This window comes from Mustela nivalis (genome assembly GCF_964662115.1).
Source record: "Mustela nivalis genome assembly, chromosome: 17".
In the NCBI taxonomy this organism is placed as follows: domain Eukaryota; kingdom Metazoa; phylum Chordata; class Mammalia; order Carnivora; family Mustelidae; genus Mustela; species Mustela nivalis.
This window is the reverse complement of record NC_139036.1, coordinates 45239941-45265184: the sequence shown is the minus strand read 5'-3', so window position 1 is coordinate 45265184 and position 25244 is coordinate 45239941. Positions and strand designations below refer to the sequence as shown.

General features: G+C 54.0%; 1 protein-coding gene and 1 long non-coding RNA gene across 7 annotated transcripts; one reads left to right on the top strand and one right to left on the bottom strand.

Annotated features, from left to right (window-relative positions):
• Positions 1–511: 511 nt before the first annotated feature.
• Positions 512–24542, top strand: WNT9B (Wnt family member 9B). 6 transcript variants are annotated; one of them, XR_014304779.1, is made up of 6 exons: positions 512–660; positions 17613–17869; positions 19297–19562; positions 20395–21212; positions 22031–22088; positions 24285–24542. XR_014304779.1 is itself a non-coding variant. In XM_082706759.1 (5 exons), the coding sequence occupies exons 1-5, from the start codon at positions 581–583 to the stop codon at positions 21918–21920; spliced, it is 933 nt and encodes a 310-aa protein (XP_082562885.1). In that variant the 5' UTR covers positions 512–580; the 3' UTR covers positions 21921–24542. The 6 variants fall into 6 exon arrangements, 2 of the variants coding, with proteins under 2 accessions (XP_082562885.1, XP_082562884.1); XR_014304780.1 differs by having other exon boundaries at positions 22031–24542; XR_014304781.1 differs by having other exon boundaries at positions 21900–24542.
• On the bottom strand, positions 15393–22076 carry LOC309851437. Its single transcript, XR_014304783.1, has 3 exons — positions 21977–22076; positions 16893–17061; positions 15393–15634 (listed from the first exon to the last, which is right to left on the bottom strand). It is a non-coding gene; the product is annotated as an uncharacterized lncRNA (long non-coding RNA).
• Positions 24543–25244: the final 702 nt, after the last annotated feature.

Genomic DNA, 25244 nt, shown 5'->3' with positions numbered 1-25244 from the left:
CGGGAGTAAGCGGCTCTGCGTTAGGACCTGGCCCTGCCCTCAGAGTCCCAGGACTGGGCAGAGGGACCCACACCCGCCGCGCAGGAGAGCGGACACGACGCGGTCTCTCCGCAGACTCCAGGGGACGCCCTCTTTCTGAGCCCTCCACCTGCGTACCTAGGGGGAGAGAATCTTGCGCGTCCCTCTACCCCGCCGGGAGATGCAGAGACTCCCTGGTCTCCTCCTCGGACCCCTCTTCCCGCCTCTCCAGGCCTGGGGACCTTCGCGTTCGGCCGGCGCGCCCCGGGCGGGCGCCGCCTCAGGTGAGGTCTCACCTGGAGCGGGTGGGAAGCTCAAACGGGGGGCGGGGCGGGGCGGGGGCGGGCCCTAGGCGGAGGCTCCACCCGCGACGGGGCGGGGAGAGACCGGCAGGGCCAATGGGGCGGGGGGCTCACCGCCCGCGGGGGTGCCGCCAGCGGTGCTCCCTCCCCCACCCCCGTTCCGCCCCGCCCGGCTTTAAAGCCCCACGGGCTGCTGGTGGCGGCGCTGCGAGCGCTGAGCGGCTCGAGGAGATGCGACAGGGCGCCGCGCCGCCGGCACCATGCGCCCCCCGCCCGCGCTGGCCCTGGCCTCGCTCTGCCTGCTGGCGCTGCCCGCCGCCGCCGCCGCTGCCTACTTCGGGTCAGTGCCCGCCGCGCCCCCGGCCCGCGTCCCAGGCCAGCCTGCCTCCCCTCCTCCAGCTAGAACAGGGACAACTTTTTCCCCTCCGCTGGCCCCGGCCGCGACGGGACCTCGAACTCAGACCTTAGGCCCCGGCGGGCCCCAGTCCCGGCTCGCTGTCAGAGTTCGCGTCTCGAGCTCCGTCTCTGACTTCCCCAGCTCCGGCACCGATCGCCCCGTCTGGGGTCCCACTCTCCGTCCTCTTCGCCACCGCCCTTCCCACCCCGCCCTACCCGAGACCTCATCCCGCCCACTCCGCCGGGCTTCGGACCCCGGCGCGAGCTCCCGGACGCTGGGCACGTTTCGGACCCTGGCCCCATCCGCGCGGCGCGCCCAGTCCCTGCTGGTCCAGGCGTCCCTCCCGCGCTCCGATGCCCTCTCAGGATCCTCACTCCATGCCCTGTCTGCTCGTAACCTGGTCTCCGTCCAGCCGCAGCTCTCGCCTGGGCTCTCTCTCCACCCCCTGCCCTCCCCCTGCGGAACAGAGACCCTGTGGGCTGGGTGGCTGGGCGGGTGGGTTGTTGCCCCGGCTGGGGGCGGGGATCGCGTGGATGCCGGGGGAATGCGGACCTGCGGGCGGGTGGGGGTGTGAACTGGAGATGCGGAAGGGAATCTTCCGCTAGGGAAGCCTAGCCAAGTCTCAGACTTGGCGTCGGGTGAATTATGGGGTGAATGACCAAGAGTTAGAAGGGAGGAGGGGTACATGATTGGAAAAGGAGGCTCAGAGTTGGGGAGACACTAGGAGGGGAGAGCGGGAGGAGCAGGAAGTGAACGCAGTGCACTGAGTTACAGGGCACTTGTCCCTCCTTCTCTGACCCTCCTCCTCTGACTTAGGGACCTGGGTGGGAGGTGGGGTCGTGGGTGCGAAGGCACTCACATGACCTCCACCTAACGCTTGCTCCAAATAAGTACAGGCTATTACTTTCATCTTGTCTTTTTTTTTTTTTTTTTTTTTTTTGTGATCTTCACTGAGGTTCACAGTCTGACTAAAGCAAAGGCAAGAAAACACATCAAGCCAGTGACCTGCCAGAGACTGTTCTTAAGGACCTGCCAGGGAGGGGAGTAAGGATCTGAGAAGTCCCCGCACAGGCAGAACTAAGGGCTGTGGGCTAATTTCCAGGTCATGACCCTGGTTGAAAACGTGCCTTGGCTGTGAGCAGTGGCCTCTCCTGATATATAAGGGGGTGGGGTGGGGGTGGTGTAGGCAGGTCAGCCCAGACCCTAGCTCTGAGCTCAGCTTGCTGGTGACAGGGGAAGAGCAGCCTCTGGACTTCAGTGACCTTTTTGTACAAAGACAGAGCTGAACTTGATAGAACCGAGCCTCTATTTCCACCTGGAGAGCAATGCGCAAAGGTGTTTGCTTGACAATGATTTCAGGCTTGGAGGCACTGCTGCTGTCTCAGCAGGCAGAATACAATGGCTAGGGCACAGACTTCGGGTACAATGCCCAACCCAGCTACTTGCTAGCCCTTGCTCTTGGCCAAGTCACTTAACTTCTCTGTGTCTCAATTTCTCATCTGTAAAATGAGGATGGTAGTGCCAATTTCATATAGACGTTATATGGGTTAGTGCCTGGAAACCACTTAGTATAGCATCTAGCACATAGTGAATGCTCAGCTAATGCCAGTTATTATTATCAGTGAGGAGATGAGGTATAGTAGCTTGGTATCCCAGCCCTGACAGGGGTGTCTGAGCTGGATGGAGAGAAAAGAGAACAAATGCACCTGCATCCTTTTGGACATCAGCTCGTTTCCATAATTCTTTGTTTGGGTTTTGGGGTTGGGGATGGGGTCAAGGCCAGATGGAGTGAGAAGAGAGGGGCTCCAGAAGGCCTGGACCATCCCGGCTGGTGTGGTTGGAAGGGAAAGGAATTTGTGGCAGCGCACAGGGGTAGAATTTGAGGCTTGTGAGCCGGGGCGTGGGTGGGGACACAAATACTTGGAGAATAAGTTAAACTGGGGCCTTGGGCTCTTATGTATTTAGACTCAGAGAATGGACAGGATTCAGCCTGAGTTCTCATTGAGAAAGCGCTAATGGGACTCAGGTAGGCCAGATTCTCCAGCTTCTCATTAGAATTTGCCCTCTGGAAGGAATCTGGTATCAATCATCCACACTATAGTGAGAATGGGAGGAAATGTGTTTCTCCTTTCTCTGGGTCATTTGCACTTCAAGTATCATTTCCAGTTATAAGATGGAATGTTTGGGCATTTGATAAAAGAAAGCTCAAACACCAGGAGAGGAGGCGAGACCAATATTCTGGGGGTCTTTGGAATCACAGAATCATAGACCTAAGAGTTGGACATGCCCTGAAGCATTTCTGGCCCACCCCCCTGTTTCAAGTGGGTTGTGTATGATTATTCCTATTTTTCAAATGAAGCAGCCATCATCCCCAAACCGCAGTAAGCCAGCAACCCAGAGCTGAATTCTGGTGTTGCTGATAATGACCTAATTCAGAATTGCTGTTTACAAATCATACAGCCCCTCTCTCCTGATCCCCAGAGTCATTCTTGGGGTTTATAGGATGGGGTAGATAGTTCCCCAAAGGAAACCAAGGATCAGAAACGTTCAGAGATTTACCCTATGCCACATAGCAAATCAGTGGGAGAGGCAGGACAGAAACCAGATTCTGTCCCCAGTCTGGGCTCTCTGCCCTCCAGGGAATAGTCAGCAGAGCGAATGCTGTGTGATCATCCAGGGCAGAAGCAGTTACAAGGAGCTACAGAGGGTAAAGCGGGGGGAGGGGGGCAAGGGAGAGGGTGGCCCTCTCCCCTGCTTGGTTACTTGTATAGGTCACTTGCCTCCAAGGTCTATAGCACCTGGAGGTCCTACGTTTCCCTAATTCTAATAGGCTGATCCTGGCCTGAAAATCTCAGATTGCTCAACAACTCGTGTTCTGGCTTGGATGCTTGGGAGGCCTGGTGTGGTGTTTTATAAATGAACATGCACTGTATTATGTGACAAGTAGAGCCCATGACAGCCCTTGTCCCCCGATCCAGTCTTTAAGTCATCCTGATGGGTTGATAACTCCCAAGTCCTTCCTGTGGATACAGCTTTGTAAATCCTGATAGACTTTGGGGATGCTTTTAAAACGTGTGACCTCTGCACTGGTTAGGTTCCTTTCCTCTCTACAGAGGGTAAGGAAAAGTTTATGAAAGCACAGTCTTTAGATCTGAATTTAAATCCTGGCCTTTTGTCTTGCTAGCTATGTGGCTTCAGGCAAAGGTCTTAACCTTGCTGAGCTTTTGATGATGGTAACACCTATCTTAAAGGCTGATGTGAGGCTTCGCTGAAATGATGGATGAAAAGCGGCCTGACTGGGTGCCTGTAGGGGCTCACTTTTGGTGGTTGCTGGGGCTCTGACTATCTTCTTGGCACATGGAGGTGGCATCATCATGAAGAAAGCAAAACTCAACCTGCTGTGTTTTCTCTGATCAACATTACATGCGGTAAAATGCATGCATTCCAAGTGCACAGTTCGGGTTTTAACAAATGCATAGCTTTGTGTAAACACCATCATAATTACTGCATGGAACACTTTCATCAGCCCAAAGGATCCCTGTGCTCCTTTGCAGTCAGCCCTCCCCAACCAGCCTTGGATCATCACTTCTCTGCCTTCTGTCCTTATACATCAGTTTGGCCCATTGTAGAAGTTCGCATTAATGGAATCATCTGGTACATGGCCTTTTGTGTCTTAATTGTTTTGCTCAAAATAATGTTGTTGTCTTTTTAGACTTTTTAATTTTTTTAATTTTTTGTTTTATTTTTTAAATTTATTTGACAGAGATCACAAGTAGGCAGAGAAACAGAGAGAGAGAGAGAGAGACCGAGAGAGAGAGGAGGAAGCAGGCTCCCCATAGAGCAGAAAGCCTGATGTGGGGCTTGAATTTAGGATCCTGGGATTATGACCTGGGCCAAAGGCAGAGGCTTTAACCCACTGAGCCACCCAGGTACCCCTCAAAATAATGTTTTTAAGATTCATCCACATTGTGACATACATTAGTATGTTCTTTAGTATGTTTAGTCTTAGTATGTCCTATTAGTATGACATTCCTTTTTACTGCTGAGTAGTATTCCACTGTATGCACATACCATAATGTGTTTCTTCATTTACCAGTTGATAGACATCTGGATTGTTTCCAGTTTGGAGCTATACCTTTTTTTTTTTTCTTTTAAGATTGTTTATTTATTTGAGAGAGGACACGGCGAGAGAGGGAACACAAACAGAGGGAGTGGGAGAGGGAGAATCAGGCTCCCCACTGAGCAGGGAATCTGATGCAGGACTTGATCCCAGGACCCTGAGATCATGACCTGAGCCAAAGGCAGATGCTTAATGACTGAGCCACCCAGGCGCCCCTGGAGCTATTCCAAATAAAGCTTCATATAAGCATTTGTGTACATGTACATAGTGGACTTATGTTTTTATTTCTCTTGGATAAATACCTAGGACCTGACTGTTGGAATGCCTATGTTTAATTTCATAAGAAACAGTCAAATAATATTCCAAAGTGATTGTACCATTTTAGGCAATGATGTCTGAGAGTTCCAATTACTCCGTACTCTTGTCAATGACTGGTGGTCATAATTTTCAGCCGTTTTAATGGATATGTATTGATATCTCATTGTGGTCTTAATTTGCATTTTCACACTAATGAATGGCATATTGAACACTTTTTTAAAAGATTTATTTATTTATTTGAGAGAGAGAGAGAAAGAGAGAGCATGATCAGGAGGGGCAGAGAGAGAATCTCAAGCAGATGGTGTGCTGAGTGCAGAGCCTGATGTGGGGTTCTATCCATTTCATGATCCTGAGATCAGGACCTGAGCCCAAACCAGGACTTTTAACTGACTTTTTACCACACAGGCACTCCATGTGTTGAACATTTTTGCACCTGCATGTTAGTCATCTGAATATATTTTTTTCATCAGGTTCTTCTTCTTTTGTTGAGTTGTAAGTGTTCTTTGTATATTTTGGATCCAGGTCCTTTGTCAGAAAGTATTGGCAATATTTCATCCGTATCTTTGGCTTGCCTTTTAATTTTCTTTTCTTTAAATTAATTGTCTATTTATTTGACAGAGGGAGACATAGCAAGAGAGGAAACACAAGCAGGGGGAGTAGGAGAGGGAGAAGCAGGCTTCCCACCGAGCAGAGAGCCTGATATGGGGCTCCATCCCAGGACCCTGGGATCATGACCCGAGCCGAAGGCAGACACTTGAAAACTGGGCCACCCAGGCACCCTTTGCCTTTTAATTTTCTTATTGGAATCTTATGAAGAACAGAAGTTTTTAATTTTGATGAAGTACAGTTTACAACTTCTTGTATGGTTTATTCTTTTTTTGTGTCCTACCCAAGAAATCTCGGTCTACTCAGAGGCTGTAAAGATTTCCTCTTATGTTTTCTTCCAGAAACTTTATAGTTTTAGCTTTTGCACTTAGGTCTACTTGTTCCTTTTGAGTTAATTTATGTGAATTGTCTAAGGTCAGGGTCAAAGTTTATTGTTTTCCATGTGGACATCCACTTGTTCCAGCACCATTTGCTGAAAAGATGGTCCTTTCTCTGTTGCCATTTTTGTTGCAAATTAAATGAATCAACATTTGAGATTCTATTTCTGGACTCTTTATTCTGTTCCATTTACCTATATGTTTATCCTTATACCAATACCATATAGTCTGGATTATAGTAGCTATAGTAGACTTGAAGCCAAGAACTCTAAGTACCCCCCTTTTTTTCTTTCAAAATTGTTTTGGGGCCCCCCAGGTGGCTCAGTTGGTTAATTGTGTGACTCTTGATTTCAGCTGAGCCACGATCTCAGGGTCCTGGGATAGAGCCCTGCACTGGACTCCATGCTCAGCAGGAAGTCTGCTTCAGGACTCTCTTTCCCCCTCTTTCTCTGCCTCTGCCCCCCCCCCCATCTTCCTCTCTAAGATAAATACATAAGTAAATAAATCTTTTTAAAAGGTTCTTTTGGCTAGTCTAGGTCCTTTATATTTCCACATAAATTTTAGAATCAGCTTATCAATATCTATAGGAAAGTCTGCTGGGGTTTTGTTTGGGACTGCCTTGAATCTGTAAGTCAGTTTATTAGAAGCTTGACATTCCAACAATATTGAATCTACTTTATAAACAGGCATATCTTCTTTATTTAGGGCTTTTAAAATTTCTTTCAGCAATGCTTTGTAATTTTCAGCGTATAAGCTGTACACATATTGAAAAACATTCCTAAGTGTTTTTTGTATTTGGATGGTATTGATTTGACTTAAATACACTTTTTTAAAGAAATTGATTGGGTCCCAACAAAAACAGCGTTGGAGGGAGGAAAGGGTAAAAGAAATTTTACTGCTTTGGGGTGGTGGATTGAAAGCCAAACATCACTGATAAGAATCATTGTGTTTGGGGAAGGAATTTAGGCCGGCTTGTCCCTGGCTGAGCTGTAACCCCCACCCCTGAGGAGGAGTTGGGCTCTGTAGTTGGGCTCAGGGTCAAATCAGCCTCCTCATGGAGAGTGATGGATTTTCGAAGGCTGAGGAGAGCAGGCAAGCTGGGGGACTCCGGGGCTGGAATCCTGTAAGCCAGAGAGGTCCAGGTGCCTTTAGGATTATGTGCTCAGGTAGAAGTTGGGCTCAGGAGGAGGTGGGCCAGGTGCTCTGAGGGTGACCCCACCCTAGCATCACCGTAAGCAGGGAAGAGGTGGCCTGAGGCCCTGCTACAGTGTAAGAAGCACTGGACTTGGAGTCACATAGCTTGAGCTCAGATCTTCCATCCAACCATTTATTAATGTGACTCAAGGCAAGTCAGTTAACTATTCTTTTTTTTTTTTTTCTTAAGATTTTATTTATTTATTTGAGAGAGAGAGCACGAGCAGGGGGGGCAACAGAGGGAGAGGGAGAAGCAGACTCCTCGCTGAACAGGGAGCCCACTGTGGGACTTGATCCCAGGACCCTGGGATCATGACCTGAGCCGAAGGCAGCCACTGAACCAACTGAGCCACCAGGCGCCCCAAGTTGGTTAACTGCTCCAACCTCAGTTTTCTCATCTATTAAAATGGGCTAATCCTTAACCTGTAGGGTTGTTATAGTTAAATAAGTACATATAAACTGCTGAAATGCTATCCATGTATTAAGAGTTCAAGAAATCTAATGATCTGGCCTTAGAGCCTCCCAAGTTAGGAGCATCTTCAATGTCCCATAAATTTTTTTCTCTCTTCATTTTTGCCCCCGTCACTGTATAATTCAAATCCTTTCCATGCTCAGCATTTTATGTGCATGATCTCATTAATCCATGGTGACATCCCAGGCGGTAGGTGCTGGTAGAATTTTCTTTATACAGGTGAATACGGATAAAGCTCAGAGAGGCCAAGTGCCTTGCCCAAAGTCACCCAGCGGGTCTTGGCAACACTGAAGTTTGAATTCTGGCCTGTCAGCATCCAGAGCCAACCTTGTCATCATTCCCGCCTCCTGCTGCCTCTGTGCCCCACCCCTGGGGGCAGCTCTGACCTTTGAGCCCTCCCATCTGTCACCCACATCCTTCCCCTGGCATATGACCTATCCTCTCTTGCACTGCTGGTCTTAAACACTTGCTTTGCTACCCATTCTTTTCAGGTGCTGATGTCTTTGATTCATGCATAGCTCCCTTTAGGCAAGGGTCTTGGGGCCCTGTTGTTGGCTGAGCCCCCTATAGTCGGTAACACTGCTTCGTGGTCCACAGTGAATGTCGAGGTGGGCCGCCTCTCTCCCTCTCGTGGGCCCTTCCTCTCCCCCAGCATCTCCCTCTGCCCCATCGTATTTTTTCTTCCATCTCCTGCTTGCTCTTGCTTCTGGAGCACACATTGCTTTGTTATGACCTGGCCGCTTGTCAGGATAGGAAGTAGAAACAAAGCAGAGAGCAGAGACTTGCCTCTGTCGGATTCTAGAAGTCAGCCACAACTGGCCTTCTGTGGGAATCCTGGTGGCAGCCAGGATGAATTGGGGGGTAGGACAGCTGCCTCAAGCCCCCTCACTGGAGAGATGAGGACCGAAGGGGAAGGGTGGAGAGTCTCAAAGAGCAAGAATAGGTTTAAACCACCATGTTCAGAGTCCTGGAATTTTTTTTTTTTTTTTTTAAATAAGCACTACACCCAACGTGGGGCTTGAACTCACTACCTGGAGATCAAGAGTCACATTCTTTACCCACTGAGCCAGCCAGGCACCCCCCAGAATCCTGGAAATTCTAAAGAGACTGGTTTTAGGGCAAGAGCAGAGCTTTCTTGATATGCCAGGTCATGTCAGAATTCAAGAATTTGTGAATTTTAGAAGGGTAATATAATGTGTATACCATGTGTAGGGCAGCACCCCATAATCAGACACTTTATTATTTTTGCAGGAAAATATCTAAATGTGGGGATAAACGGTCAGACCATAAACTGTTCACATCTGGGTTCAGGTCAGGACTTGCTGCGGTAGGAATTCACTATAACTGCATAAAAATCTTTAGTGGTTGCGCTTCCTAGAGCTGGAATTGTGAAGGAAGGTCTGTGAACCTGGGGTAAATTTTCAGCACGTGTCACCACTAGAAGTTGTGCAAGCTGAGGTTTAAAGAAAGACTTTTGGGCCAAGTTCTTGTCGGGTCCTCACTGGGTATCAAAGGGAGGCTTCAGCTGCCTGGCACTGCTTGTCCCAAGGAACTGAGGTCGGGAGGGAACAGACCTGGCTCTCCCAGTCCCCACAGGGGCTGAGCCAGCGGCCAGCGGTGTCAGGGTCTGACTGAGAGCCCGGATCAGGCCCTGGGGAGAGCACCGGCCAGTGGTCAGGGTCGGAGGGCCCGGGAGGGCGTGGCCTCAGGCCCAGCCCGCCAGAGCCACACCCCCCAGAGCCCGCAGGGCCGAACTTGCGAAGGTTGGGGGTGTTCGGGTCGGGTCCGGGTGGCCCCTGCAGGTTGGGAGTGAGAGAGCAGGGAGGCGGGGTGTGGAAATGGGCCTGGGATGGGGGCGCCAGCAGGTGTCTGAGGAGTACGTGCTTGGGGTGGAGAATCTGAGCTAGGGACAGCAGACTTCAGGGTAAGAGAAACCAGGACCTCTGCCAGGGGCTTACAGGCTACTTGGAGAGTCCGTGCAGCTCTGAGGAGGAAGAAAAGAGTGTCAACCACACAGAACTAAGGATGTTATATCTGAAAAAATGAGAAAATGCAAAGAAAAAGGAAAAAAAAAAACCCAACCTAAAACGACGGCCGGAGGGGATGGACCCTCTGCTACGGCCGCACCTGGCTCTGAGCGCAGGACATTCCAAGGTGGAAAGATGTCCTGGTCCTGCTGTGGTGTTGGTGGTAGTGGGGTGTGTGTGTGTGTGCTGCTATATTCCCAAAGAAGAAGCCCCTTAGAGCTTCTTCTCTGAGGGCCGTCCTGACCACTCAGGTGTTCCCTAGGCTCATTCAGGACGTGGCTCCTTCACCAGGTTGGGAAGCTCTTGCTGTCCTTGGAGCTGAGAGGCGAGGTGTGGCGGTGTGGACCACCTCTGGGCCCTGGAGGAGGACAAATAGAACAGACAGCTTGGGACATCTCTGCCCAGAGAAGCCACCAACAGTGAACTAACCTCATCACACAAGGATCACACACAGGGCATTCCCCAGGGGCCTGGTTCTTCCAGGGCCCCCAGCTTAGCCTGAGCCTGCCTGCCCACCGGTGGGGAAGAGGCTGACCACTCCAGAGCCTGCCCAGCTGGCTAGTTGGTCAACGTACTACATACGGTTCAATAACTTGGTCGAAGTTACCCAGCCTAGGAGCCAGGGTTTCAAGGTTGGGGCACAACCAGATGGGAGTGTTGGCCACCACAAGAAGAGACATTCTTAGTGACTACTTGCCTTTTCCTGCAGTCCCCATCCTGTATCCCTTAAACTACTCTTCCCCTGGGTCAGGGCTGGGCTTGTGAAGCTGGGGAAGCTTGTCTTAAGGCTTCTAGCCACTCTTTTCTGTACCCACCCCATCCTTGCTCTAAGCTTCCCCTTCCTCTTCAGTTTCTTCATGATCCTAGATCCTCTCCTATGATCTTCCTTCTATCTAGCAAAGTAGGTTCTCAGGCGCTAATATTGTATCAGACTCTCACACTTTAGTATGAAGAAGCAGGTCACTTCTTTAAGCTTTATTTCTAATTTTTAGCCAAAAAGAAGCTGAGTTTTAGACCAGGAAAAAGCAGTCTTTTAAACAAAGCATACTTCTCTCCCTTTAGCTGCCCAGGAGCCCTGAGGAGTCCTGACCAGATTGCCTTCCTTTCATACATACCCATCTTGTGTTCTTTCATCCTGGACCTTTGCTGTGGTGGTGCTGATTTTACTTCCCTAAAGTGCTGCAGTGAAACTGAAAGCAGAACCCACCACGCATGACAGAAACAATGAGGAATCCCATCTCTGTCTCGCCACTAACTCAGCGGGTCACCTTAGGCAATCAATACTACATGAACTCCCAGGGCACCAAACAGGTCAAAGCAGAGACCTGCACCCTTGGCAAACCCCTTGCCCTCCCGCTTGCCCCCAGAAACCTCTAGAATACCTCTCAGGAGCTATCAGGGCAAAAACCTCTGGCCTGGGTGATCTTAAAGGTCTTCTTCAGCCTTAAAATATAATGCTTTAAGTGGTGTGCATTGGGACCCAGCCAGGGAGCTGGGGGAGATGTTCCTAATCTCAGGCCTCTAGAGATGAGGGAGCCCCCTGCACACGGGGACCCTCAGTGGCTACTGCGCCACCCGATCCATGCGTGCTGGGGATGAAGGCTTCCCCTCTGGGGCTTCTGCCTGAGCTTGAGTGGAGAGGGAATGAGCCAGGAAGGAGGAGGGGAAACATTTCCTCTGCAGATGTTGCACCAGCCAAGCTCAAAATACCGAGACTGTTGAGATGCAAAGCGTGCTTGCTGAGCGGGCTGCTTGCTGCCCACTTAGCTGTGAGCACACGTCTGCCGAGATGCCATCCTCAGCGGCTGCAGACAGGAAGTGGAGCTGTTCTGGGAGAGACAAAGCCCACAGCTGGGCTCTTTTCTCTGGGAGCCAGGGCAGTGCTGGGGCGGGGCATGAGGCTCTGGGGATGGGCTCTAGGGGGGAGGTGGTGCCCAGATTCGGTCCTCAAGGTAGGTTCATGGAGTTCTGAACTTAAGAGCTGGGGACGAAAAGGGGGGTAGAGCCAGGAGGGGCTGAGGAGGACCCGCGACAGGGAGGTAGTGAGTGATCTTTTGTGTCTTTCAGTCTTCTGTGGGTAGACCTGGCCTGAAGATGACCCTCAATAAAGTCGTTGATATTTATATTTAAGTGAAGGGGTGAGTGAAGGGGGCTGGAGCTTGGAGGAGTGGGGGAGGCGGGTGCCTGGGTGGGTGGCTTAGTCGGTTAAGCATCTGCCTTCAGTTCAGGTCGTGATCCCAGAGTCCTGGGATCGAGCCCCATGTCAGGTTCCCTGTTTTGGAAAGCCTGCTTCTCCCCTCCTCTCCCTCTGCCCTTGGCCCTGCTCATTCTCTCCATCTCTCAAATAAAGAAATAAATAAATCATCTTAAAAAAAAAAAAGGAGTAGAGGTAGAATATGACAACTGGCGGGCGACTCGGCCAGGCTGCTCATTAAGGACGTGGTCTTGGAGGAGGCATGAGGTTGACACGGAATCCAGGAGAGGAGAAAGGAGTCTGAAGGATGGAGGGAACGTGCGCTCCTCACCAGGGTATGCTGGGGGCTTCTCGGCATGACAGAAAGTGGGGAGAGAAGCTTGGAGTCGGTGTTGAGGGTACCCCCTCTCTGCAGAGGAGCCAAATGCTCTCTCTTCCAGGGCCAGGCACGGCCCTCGGCAACTCTCCCTGCTGGGAAGAGATGGGTGGTGGAGAGCCCTGGGAGGGGGTGGGCTGGGTTGATGTGTAGGGGGATTTAGTGAGGGCTGTGAGGTGCACCGAGATGTTTGAGATGAAAGCACAAAGGAGCACTTACCATGCAAATGGCCGTGCAGCGGAAGCCTCTTATCGGGAGCATCTAATGGGGTTTTTCCAGGTCCAAGGCCAGTGCTCCAGGCAGGGCAAGGCTTTCCTGGTTCCCAGGCAGCTGCCCACAGTTGGCATGGTCCCTGGTGCCAGGCACAGCTCCTGGCCCCTCCAGCTAAGGGTCTAGACAGGCTGGCATTACTTGGTGCCCTGGGAACCGCCAGGCTTGTCCTACACCACCCACCCACTCACTCACCCACATCCTGGTGGTGACCTCTTCTGGAAACATCAGACCTTCTCAAGCAGAAACAAGAGGGAGTGGGGGGGAGAACAGCGCCTGAGGCGCCCCCAAGTGATGGGAAATGCACTACACCTGCCTGGTCTCCCCCCCCCCCCCCCCCCCCCGCCCCACAACCTACCCGGATCAGCCAGAAGTGCTCTGGGGACCTTCCTCCTACCTCCTTCCCACCCCTCAGGACTCTTACTACAGGTAGGATGAGGCTGGCCATCCTAGGCCAGCCTAGACCAAGGTCAGGTTCTCACCTCAGCCTCTCTTCTGCTTGGAGAATCTGGAGTACTGCTGAGTCCAACCAAGTTCCTTCTAGACCAAAAACTGAGGGGCAGGAGTGTGTCCTCGAGGCCAACATGGCACCTGGCACAGAGTGAGTGCTGAGGAAGGACACGTCTCTGGAGCTTACTATGTGTCAGGCACTGTTCTAAGCCCCGTGCAAGTGCTGACTCATTTAATCCTCCAGATAGTCCTGCGAGGTAGGTGCTGTGGTGACCTGCATTTTATAGGTGAGGCACAGAGAAGTGCTTTGACCAAGGTGCCCGAGGTGCTTTGGCTAGTAAGAGGTGGAGGCGGGATTTGAACCCGGGCAGTCTGATCCCATCATGCTCTCCCGCTAGCCAGTGTGTATTTGTTAGATGGAATGAGTTCAGCAGGAGAGTTGACATTCCCAACGTCACCAGTGAGTGAGGGCAGACCTGGGACCAGACTACCCAGGCCAGAACAGCTTTGGGGGCCTGAGACCCTGGGGTCCCCTACTCCAGCAGGTGGTGGGTGATTAGTGCAAGGTGAGCTCCATTTTCTCTCTGGGGCTTGGTGATGACTGGGGTCCTGTTGAAGGTAAACCAAAGCAGCCTCCTGGGACACCTGCTCCAAATCCTGGGAGAACCTTCTTTTCCTTCCTTCGGGGTCATCCCAGGTGGGGCAACTTCAAAATGTGGATGGGCAGGAAGAGCCTGGAACGGGCAGAGGAGATCCGGTGGGGGGGGGGGGTAGGGGTGTATGTGAGGTGAAGTCCTGAGGGCCTTGACTTTTCCCACCCTGGGAGGAGACAAGGTGGCCTAGGGAACAGCTGGGGCTGGAGTCAAAGCCAGAGATGTCTTGCTGTGTAGGGGTGAGGACTAATGGTCTTGTTATTAAACTAAGGCCTTGGTCTGAGGGTGCAGAGAGCAGAGGATCACAGGCTGGAGGCAAAGAAGGGAGGAGAATGGAGCTGATCACATGCGATTGTTGCTTTTGTCAAGGAAAAGAGGGCCTGGAAGTCAGTTTGGGGAAGCCCCGCTGGAAGCAGGAAAGGGGGAGACGTGCTGGGCCGAAGCAAATAGAGCCTGCTGGGGGGGTGGCATGAACCCAGATGGCCCAGGAGCCCTTGAGTCAGGCAGAACCCTGGAGGAACTCATCCCACAGCCCAGAAGAGCAACTAGAAACTTTCACAGTGTTCCTTCCCTGCTTCTGAGCTCAGAACCCTGGCTACTTGTTCGGTGGAGAGTGTCTGACCTGACCACAGGACTGTGTCTTTACGAAAACTCCAAATTTTGTCTGGATTTGTACAACTGACAAAGCTCACTTGATCTTTTCCAGGTGTACATCTTACCCCCACGGGGCCCAACTGACATGTAGGCAATTACGATTTTGCAGAGAGGCTGGGGGGTGCGGTGGGGTTCTCAGTCCTGGAGTGCCAGGGAATGTGGGTTCTTCAAGGAGAGGAGATCAGGCCCACGGACCCTAAAATGGATGGGAACCCGCGATGGCTAGAATTCTTCTGAGGTCCGGGAAGAAGGCTTCCCTGGCAGATACTACGGGAGGGGTCTGTTAGCTGACTGACACCATTTGAGGGAATAAGGGGTTTTCTAAATTTGATGTCATGGCACTATTTCCTCAAAGGAAATAGGAAATCAAGAAAAAGGAAATTGGGTCCTGGAAGATCCCCCAGCTGTCTTCGCAGGCCTTGAGGGGATTCCTCAGGCTGTCCCAGGGGAGTCTTCTCTGAGAGCAGCCCTGGGCAGACCAGGGCCCAGTGTGGCCCGAGGCCTCTATGCGGTTGGCTGCCTTTCCTGACCATTAATCGCTACTAAGTGTCATTACTGCTAATAAAATTAACCGACTTTATACTGGACTTTTTCTGGGGCCATCAATCACAGGGTCTATTACACGAAATTAAAAAAAAATAGGGGCGAATGGTTGGGAGAGAGGGTATTTGTTGAGCCTGGCTCCCAGGTTCAGGATGGGGCGTGCTGGTCCTTCACCGCTGTCCAGAGGTCATAATCAGTGAGAGCACCCTTGGTTAGACAACCACTTCAAGCCTTAACACTGTACTAGAGACAGGAGTATAGAGGGCAAGAATACAGCTGCCCACAAGAAGACTCTGTGGTTGGGGCTGAAAAGCTCCCCAAATTCTCCCTTCTTCTCTCACCTCTGCTTCTCTCCATGTGTTTGGTTCATTGTTTCACTCTCTCGCTGGACTAGGTTCTTCTTTTTATCTCCTGAGTGACAAGCCCAATCACCCAAAGAAAGAAAAAAAGGAAGAAAGAAAGAAAGAAAAAAACCAACTGTATGCGCAACTTAATTCAAATTTCAAATTCCCAGAGAAAGAACTGATTGGCCCAGCTCGAGTCATGTGATCCTCATTGGTCCAATCACAAGGTTGGAACAGCAGGTCACATGGTTCCAAATGGTCAGCCACAGGGTAACCAGGCAGACAAGAACAACCAGTGGGCAGCCAACTCAGCAGGTACCTGCAATTTAAAGGTCTTAGTAATAAGGACTCAAAACCTGATAGAGATGATCTAAATTATATAACAGAAAGTATAAGATGTAGCTCTAATGATATAATAATCATAGCTATTATTCTTGGGATGGCCTCTGAGACAGACCTGGAAGGATATGCAACCCCATTGGTCCCAACTCCCATCACTCCCTGCCCGTTCTCTCAACTGTCCACCAGCTACTATGAGGGAGGTCCCAATTTCTGAAACGCAGGACGGGCGTGAGCAGAGTTTTCCCTCACACCAGCACCTGCTGTGGGGAGGGGAACATTTGCGGGATTCATTGGCTCCCATTCCCTTTGCGCCCTTCCTACTGGAAGCCAGGCAGGGTGGGGCCTCCTCGGCAAGAGCTGACATCTGGACCTGCCTGCCAAGGGTCAGGCTCTAAGGGTTTCCTGCCAGGCTGCAGGGAGGGGCTTGGGTGTAGACCTGGTGGACCGGAAATTTACCCATTTGCCCCCAGATTAATGATTAACAGGTCCTGGCCCTCACCCTGTCTAGCAGGGGAGCCTAGGGCCAGGCTGGGCCAGGAGGAGCCTGATAGCATCTGTCTCTGCTCAGAGGTTTCGGAGATAGGCTCCACACTGGGTTGGCTGCATCTGATGGATTTAGAATCTACTGGCATTTTCTGGGGGCACCTGGGGCCTGGCCAGAACCCATACTCTCCCTGGGGCAGTGTGGCATCCAGCCAGATGTCCAGGCTGGGTCAGGTGGCTCCAAACAGGAGAGCCGTGTCCTCGGCTCCAGGGGGAGTGGATCTCTCCTGGAACAGCGGATATTCTACCCATGCTGAGGGCCAGCAGGGGACAGGACAGAGGGCTGCTGGGGAGAGGGAAGGTGAACTCTAATAGTAGTTCCTCCCTTGCTGCTCATCTGTGTTATGGCTCAGGCCAGTACCTGCCTCTCCATAAAACCTTATTTCCTTATCTGGACAAAGGGACGATCTGCCCAGATTAAAGAATAAAGCATCTTGCGAGAGGAAAGAATTTTGACATACTCCAGCCAGCGGAAAGGTGGACCAATGTGTCCCAGGCACCATGTTTGGTACTTTTGCTGGGAGGTATAATCCTCCCAGCAGCCCCAGGAGAGGGAAGGGATCCCGGAGGAGAAAAACCAAGGCTTCAAGGTGACAGGGCTAGGAAGTGGCAGCCTGACTTCAGAATCCACAGACTTCAGATATAGTAGAACAGGAAGTCTGGAGGGGATGGCAGGATGGAAATTCACCCACCCATCTGTCAGTTCATCCGTCCTTCCTTTCTTCTTTCCTTCCATCCAGGTACTCCCTACGCATCTCTTTGTAACAGGCACTGAGTGGTCAGAAGGTTGACGATCTAGCTGGGAATTGCGGAAACAGGTTGGGCGGGCACAGGATTACCTGGGGAGCCGTATTATATAACCTGAGGGAGAGAAGGGTATCAGGGAAATTGCGGAGTGTTTGCCCTGCATCTCCCTATGTCTGCCTGCCCCCTCCAAGAAACGTGGCTCTCCCCTCCAGGCGGCAGCCAATACTCTATGCAGTATTTCCCAAATATCCCTAACCGTTGACATTGCACAAGGTACATGGTGAATACAGATCCCCAGGCTGCCCTCCAGACCAACAGGATCGGGATTGCCGAATGTGGATCGTGGGCATCTATATTTTTAATAAGCACCTAGATGAGTTTTATGATTGGGCACGTTTGGGAAATGGAATGACTAAGAAGAACAGAATCGTTGGCATCTGGAAAACTTGGGCACGAGATCTTATTGATCTCATTCCAAGCACTTGGGTTTCCTACTCTAAAGATGGGCTCATAAGTGCATGGGGCTGGCCCACCACCCAGCAGGGAACAAATGAAGCCCCCTGAGAGAGCCTGCTTCCCCTTTGCTTGTCCCCTGTCCTCCCTACTGCCTTCTGCCATCAGAACCCCCAAGGGTCACTGTCTCTCTCTCTCTCACTCCCCCCTAGCCTGACTGGGCGGGAGGTCCTGACGCCCTTCCCAGGGCTGGGCACCGCCGAGGCCCCCGCACAGGGTGGGGCCCACCTGAAGCAGTGCGACCTGCTGAAGCTGTCCCGGCGGCAGAAGCAGCTCTGCAGGAGGGAGCCCGGCCTGGCCGAGACCCTGCAGGACGCTGCCCACCTCAGCCTGCTCGAGTGCCAGTTCCAGTTCCGACACGAGCGCTGGAACTGCAGCCTGGAGGGGAGGACGGGCCTGCTCAAGAGGGGTAGGGGGAAGGGCTGGGGCGGGGATGGGGGGAGACGACGGTGGGGGGAGGACTGCTGGGGAGGAGGATGGCTGGGGAGGAGGCCCCTTCCTGCCCCCCAGCCCCGGCCACGCTGCCCTCGTGAACCTAGCATAGTCCCCAGGAGAAGACTCGGGAGTTAACGAGGCTTTGCCTTTTCCCTCGGTTTGGGACGAGTAGGGGAGCAAGGGGGACCCGGGAGCATAGGAGGCACAGCCTATTCCTGGACTGAGGAGGAGTCCACAGATGAGACGGGTGGTCCCCCCAGTCCCCTCCCTCAGCCTCCTGCACGCACGCGCACACTCACACACACGCGAACACGGGGCAAGAACGTGTAAGGATGGAGGGCGGGTAACAGTGGACCAAATAACCTGAGACGGGCCAAATTCATGTGTTCCTTCATTCACCCGTGACTTTGTTCATCGCATCCATCGGTCCATCGGTCCCTCCTCTCCTTCCATTCACACCTCACCTTCTTCCCCGCTCCCTGTGTCCCTCAACACTTCATTCACTAAGCATCTGGTGAGGCTCGCAGCAAGCCGGCAGCCACTGGGCTGGATGCTGGAAGCACAGAGCCGAACCCACCCCACTGGCCTCGGAGAGCATATAGCCCCAGGGGGAAGGAGGTCGGTGGTGTGTGGTGTGTGACTCTTTCGCCAAGCAGCAGGGGCTATTTAGAAAAAGGCAGTATGGTCTATAGGAGGAGCCAGGCCCCTCCTATAGGCCAGCTGCTCTCCACGGCTGGGGAGGGCCCGGGATGGAGCTGATGCTACTTTCCCACCACAGCTACCGGCACCCAGGGACCCTGGAGTGCAGGCAGAGGGCGGCTGGGTTTGGGCTATGCCCCTGCAAGAGTATGGGAGTAGCAATGTTCCTGGCAGGGGGTGGGGTGATCAGTCCTGAACAAGTCAGGCAGGAGACCGCAAGTCACTTCTCAGTGGGTCTGCTGCTCAAGCAGGTAGCAGAGAGTGACATTTAAGCGGCATCCTGATGCCCACAACACTTAGGGGATCAGGGACCTCAGAAATGGGTTGGTCCAGTCTGCCCGCACCTTGACTTGGAGTCAAGGTCAATGGTTTGGCCTCAGCTCTGCCCCTCACCAGGTGCCCAAGTCACCTCTCTTTGCATCTTCTTGTCCTCCTCTAGAGGAAATAAGCGCTGTCTGCTGCCCTGGGAATCAGGCATATACTCCACAGTGAATCAGAACGTTCTATGGAAAGGGCAGCCTGCAGCTGTAGCCTAAGGGACAGGCGACAGGAGGCTGCCCCGAGCCATGTCCTCAGGTCCACACGGCCCTCCTCAGGCTCATCACGGCACCCCCACCGTCCTCTTCTGCCCTCAGAGGGCAAAGGGCAGCCTCTGAGCCCACTCTCCTTCTCCCTCCGGGACCCCCCGGGTGCCTGGCCCAGGTTTCAAGGAGACGGCCTTCCTGTACGCGGTGTCCTCGGCCGCCCTCACCCACACCCTGGCCCGGGCCTGCAGCGCCGGCCGCATGGAGCGCTGCACCTGTGACGACTCCCCGGGCCTGGAGAGCCGGCAGGCCTGGCAGTGGGGCGTGTGCGGTGACAACCTCAAGTACAGTACCAAGTTCCTGAGCAACTTCCTGGGGCCCAAGAGAGGAAGCAAAGACCTGCGGGCCCGGGCGGATGCTCACAACACCCACGTGGGCATCAAGGTGAGCACGTTGCCTGGAGCCAGAGCCCTGCCCCTGCCCCTGCCCCCGCTCGGGTGCCCGTGCAGCCGGCCAGGTCTGCAGCAGGCCCCTCAGCACACACGCAGCTGTCCCTGAGGGAGCCCCATTCCTTCCACCAGCATGCCCTTACCGGGTGCCAGGAAGGAGGGAAGGGTCCTGGGCACCATTGTGGGCTAAGCAGGAGGTGGGAGCCAGGCTTGGGACTGGGCCCTAATGAGGCCCAAACAGGTTTGGAGAAGGGTCTCCATTCCCAGGACAGGCCTTCCTGGATGTGCTAGAAGCCAATGTAGTTTGAAAACTTTGATCTGGTAAAACACCCCCATGTCCTCCATCCTACAGATGGAAAGACGGAGGAGGCCCAGAGAAGGGAAGGGGCTTAGCAGAGGCACACAGCAGTGGGAGACTGGAGGGTAAAAAGTTTCTGAGTCTATTGGGGTCAGAGGCTGAGAGAGGCCCGGCTTCCAGTTCTTGAGGACACTGACTTCTGTGTCCTCACTGCTAACTCTGTGTAGGTATGCTGCGTTCGGTTGTGCAAGCTGTGTATGCCACAAGGACTCTGGGACAAGGGAAGGAGCAGGGGCTGAGATCTGGCCCATACTGCTCTCCCCAAGGCACAGTGGCCCAGCAGAAGGGAGGCCTTCAGCTAGTTTGCACAAAGGTGGCACGTGGGTTAGCTCGGGTCCTGTTTACTCCCTTCCGCTGTCTCTTGCCCATCCTGCTGCCACATCCCTGCCGGGGTCTACGCTCTGGGGGAGGGCTGGCGCCGTGGGCTCCGGGCCCCCGGCCACACCCGCAACTCTGTCTCTCCTGGCAGGCCGTGAAGAGTGGCCTCAGGACCACGTGTAAGTGCCACGGCGTGTCAGGCTCCTGCGCCGTGCGCACCTGCTGGAAGCAGCTCTCCCCCTTCCGCGAGACGGGCCAGGCACTCAAGCTGCGCTATGACTCTGCCGTCAAGGTGTCCAGTGCCACCAACGAGGCCTTGGGCCGCCTGCAGCTGTGGGCCCCCGCCCGGCCAGGCAGCCCCACCAAGGGCCTGGCCCCACGGCCTGGGGACCTGGTCTACATGGAAGACTCGCCCAGTTTCTGCCGGCCCAGCAAGTACTCGCCGGGCACGGCGGGCCGGGTGTGTTCGCGGGAGGCCAGCTGCAGCAGCCTGTGCTGCGGGCGGGGTTACGACACCCAGAGCCGCCTGGTGGCCTTCTCCTGCCACTGCCAGGTGCAGTGGTGTTGCTACGTGGAGTGCCAGCAGTGCGTGCGGGAGGAGCTGATATACACCTGCAAGCACTAGGCTTGCTGCCCCGGGTGCCCCGGGGGTGCTGCCAGGACCCCACTGGGCGCTCGGCCACTGTGAGCAACCCCCCCAGGCAGGGACACAGGGCAGGCAGGCACTCCCTGAGGCACGTGCCCTTGCGCACGCCTCCTCTCTCGGCCGGGCTCAGCCACCTTTCCCTCCCTGACACTCCAAGGAGAGAGGCTCTGGGGGGAGGGAGGATGCCAGCACGGAGGGCCCCAGCCTTTTAGAGCAGGAGCGCTGAGTCGGAAAGGAGGCGTGGGGCGGAAGAAGGGAGACCAAGAAGAGGCCAGGGCGGACGTTTTTTAGCGGGGTGACATCCTGCTCTCTCCATGCCTCCTGTGAGTGGCCTAGAGCCAAGCAAGAGGTTGGGAGGTGAGCTTCTGGGCCAGCGGGGCACGGGGAGGCAGTGTCCGCTGGAGCCTGGCCGGGATGGGTCCTCCTGGCCTTGCTCAGGTCACAGTGAGCCCTGGGGGCCATGCAGCTCTACCCCTGGGGGGCTTTGCCATGTTAGAGGCTGGGGGGAGAGGCAGGGAGGGAGGGGCTGTTTGTTCGCAGAAAGCCAGATACATGCCCCAGGGCCCCGTGTCCTTGACTTGGCTTTTAAAGTGCTCACTGAGGTCTCATTCTTGCCTGGAGAGCTGAGTTGTCCTCACCCACCCAGCCTTGCTCGGTAAGAGCCCTAGTGGATGCGAGGCTGATGGGGTCACACAGTCCCTGGGTGGGTGCAGTTAGCGCACCGAGGCTGGACAGAGGGACAGTGACCCCTCCCCTGTGTTCCGGCTGGGGAAACTTTAGTCCCAGCCCAGGAGAGGGTGACAGCCTTTGGTCTGAGGCAGAGACACAGGGAGTTCAGTCTCTCAGCCTCCCCTTAAGCCCGGTTTGGTCCACTGCCTATGGCCGCGGTCCACCCATGCCGTGAGGCCCCAACACAGCTGACATCCGTGACCCAGAAGAGTTCTGACTCTGCTTAACATTGCCACTCTGCTAGCTACTCATCTAATTAAGCTTTTGCCCTGGAGTTACAGGCGCGGGAACGTCTTGGCTAAGCCTGGTTCCTTGGGGGCCCCCTTCACTCACGGATGGCCCCCATTCTGGCTCTTACCTGAGGAATAGAAGCGACTTTGCTAATTTCCTCTGATCCTGTGGACATTTCCAGTGCTACCCACCAAGGTCCTGTGTGGGAGGAGGAGACAGTAACTGGTACATACACCCAGGTACGCATGCACGAGTGTGCGGGAGTGTGTGGGAACACACGCGCACAAACACACACGCGTGCGCGTGCACACACACAGGCCCCTTGGACCTGCCAGGCTGGAGGGTTCCCGTTTAGCAGCACACACTCTCTGGTTCAGAACCAGGACCTTGCCGGGGTCACTCCGCTGGAAGCTGAGTGCTTCCCCAGAGCAGGGCCCAGGGCCAGCTGGGAGGAAGTGACCTCCTTCGGGAAGCCCTTGACCGCTTTGCCGGCCCTGCCACGCCCTCTGTCAGCTTCCTTTCTCCCTGAACCCGGAGTTGCTGACCCTCCGCTGAACAGAAACTTCAGAATCAGCCCAAGGCTCAGAAATCACCAGTGGGAGCCCAGGAAGAAGGTCCGGGCTCTCTGGGACCTCCCGGGCTGAGAAGCTTCCCTGGCTTTGGGGGGTCAGGGCAGCCTGTGGGACGCTGGAAGGATCTCTGGCTGCAGAGATTCTGAGGAGAAGCCAAACTTACCAGAGAGCCCCCTCACTGGACTGACCTCGTTGGCCCAGGCAGCCGGCCCACCTCTTGTCAAGAAGAGCAAAAAGGAGAGCGGGCTGGTTTTCTAGGTTCTTCCACTCCCCCACTACTGTGTGGAGACTGTTTCTTGGGCAGCCCAATCCATCTTGTTCCTCTGAGACCCCAGCTCTCGGCATAAGGCCCCAGAGGGCTCCCAGACAAGAAGAAGGGGCCTGATCCACCAACCGACCATCCGCACCCCGAGCCCCCTGCTGGCTGGGGCTGCAGGAAGATAAAGGCAGACTCGGAGGGACCAAGGACGAAGCTGGCCGCCAACGCTGACGAACTAGGCCAATAGCACTGGTGTGGGCTCTGAGGGCCCCTCGGCCTGTGGGGGAAGCCCCCCATCTGGCCCTCTGTCTCTTCTAGCCCTTTTTTCTCCATCCCTTTCTCTCCTGGGCGCCCCCAAGGTCCACCTCAGCCTTGCGGGGGCCCCTCATTCTACAGCTTTAAGGGAAATGCTCACAGGGTATTTTTTTTTTTTTTTGTCTACCTCACATATGTAGTTTTTAGGGCAAAAGAGAATAATTTATATAGCTAAGATATATGAGAAAATATTTATGTATAATATTTATATAATTTCTATATTTCATGGGCAGCACCTGTGGGGGCTGTGTGTGCTGTCAGAAGCCTTCTGTCTGGGGAGACACCGCTCAACCGGACAGGGGCCCCCTCTGAGCTGTTCCCCAGGAGGTTGGGGTGTCTAGGAGTTTCTTGCAATCAGCCTGTCTTGGTGCCGGTCAGAACGCATCCCCTCTGTGCGGGAGGCCTGGTGGGCTCGGTCTGGATCTTCCTTGTGGAGGTTTTGTAAATTCTCTGTTCTTCTGGGTCCCAGGCCCCTCATTCTGCTCCAGTGACACTGTCCTGCTCAGAATAACGATGACACTTTGCATTTGTAAAGCACTTCCGATTTTCAGAAACATTGTTGTCCTTTTAATCCTGCTTGATTTCCCCTGTAATCCCTGAATTGTTTGGAGCGGGGAGAGGGGGCTCATACTGTACAGGGTTTAGAACTGGAGGGCTGTGCCCAACATCACACTGAGGACATCCGTTCAACAAGTATTTACTAAAACTCTGCGTGGGTTAGGCACTGTGGGAGCTGACTTGCCTAGGAGCCCCAAAGCCTGGAGACACGTTGAGCCCAAGAGCCCAGGGAAGTAGCTGCTTCTTCAGTTGTGTGTAACCTTGGCCTTTCGGATCTGGACACACATCAGCATCTCTCCAAGCGGAGGCAAGGACCCCAGGGGCTGCTCGAGAGAATTGGGCCACATCATAGAGCCCCTCCTGGGCCAGAGATGGGTTTTGTTTGCTCACGTTTGTGGTTTTCTCTTAAAAATGAATTGTTTTCCATTGGGTTTGGGGCTTGCCTTGTGAAATCAGTCGTGCTGGCCAATGGGATCTGCATTCTTACCTGGTCACAGTCAGCGACAGGGAGGGAGCCCTAGGAGAGAAGCCGCATGGGGGGGTGGTTTCCCAGTTTGCCCAGTACCCCCCACCTCAGTCCACTTCATTCATGGATGTTCCTGCCTGGCTCCTGTGGGCACATGGTCTCCCTCCCCCTGTCCAGATCAGCCCCGTGTCCCTGTGTCCTTCATCGCCTGGCAGGCCCACAGGCAGACCCATGCCAGCCCCAAAGATCATTTCTTGTTTTCCAGAGTTTCCTCTCTCAACAACCATGAACTTCACGTGCTTTTTGTCTCAGCACATTTTGGAATTCCAGTGGGAGCTCTTGTATACTGAGCACACGTGACGTCCATCCGCTCAATCAGCAATCACATGGGGGAGGCCTGAATGAGCTCCAGGCACCTCTCTGGGCACTGGGGTGTAGCAGCGAGCGAAACCAAGTCCCCGCCTCATGGGGCTGACACTCTACGGGGGGAGAAAGACAATAAACTCCACGTCAGATATCTGTACCCACTTTGTCTTGATTTATTGCAATAACGCTGCGTATTGGACACAACCAGTAAAGGCTCCCAAAGGCCACTAAGAAGCAGGGATGTCAGATCTGCTGGCCTTCAAAGCGTGGCTTGGTCCCCCTCTGGTCTGCCACCCTCCCTTTTATGGATTCTGGATAAACTGAGGCCTGGAGGAAGGAAGTGGCCCGGCCAAGGTTATGTGCTAAGTCAGACCAGGCTAGAGGTTGGGTCCCCTCCCAGACTTGATCAGTGTTTCTAGCATCTTCACCCCAAGCCCAGCAACGCAGGTTGGGGTTGGGGTTGGGGGGGGCAAGATAATGCAAAGCAGGAGCCTTAGGGCCCAGGAGGGGAAATGAGAGGCCCAACTGAGCAATGGTTTGGGCCCTTTTACGAGGGAGCCGCTGAGTTCCTTTCTCTGGCCATACTGCCTTCCCAGTATGCTTCAGGAAGGGCATGGCCTTCAACACCACTGTGTTTGGCGGCCTGACGGGGGACGGGCCCCTTATTGAGCAGAGGGCCACAGAGAGGGCTTGGCAGCTGCCTTCCCCGTCTCCCTACCCCCCACCACTCTTCAGCCCTGCTGTGATCCACATCAGGTCCCTGGAGAGGGAGCCAGATGGTGGTCCAGCCCAACCGTGAAGGCACCCATGCCTCTACGTGCATGCCCGTCCTAACGTGTCCCTCGGGGCCCGGGGCTGG

Bases quoted from the DNA above. Each gene is read 5' to 3' on its own strand.
- WNT9B (XM_082706758.1), top strand. From the start codon at position 581: ATGCGCCCCCCGCCCGCGCTGGCCCTGGCCTCGCTCTGCCTGCTGGCG. The intron at 17,870-19,296 runs GTAGGGGGAAGG...TGCCTGGCCCAG, and splicing joins GACGGGCCTGCTCAAGAGGG to GTTTCAAGGAGACGGCCTTC. The intron at 19,563-20,394 runs GTGAGCACGTTG...CTCTCCTGGCAG, and splicing joins ACACCCACGTGGGCATCAAG to GCCGTGAAGAGTGGCCTCAG.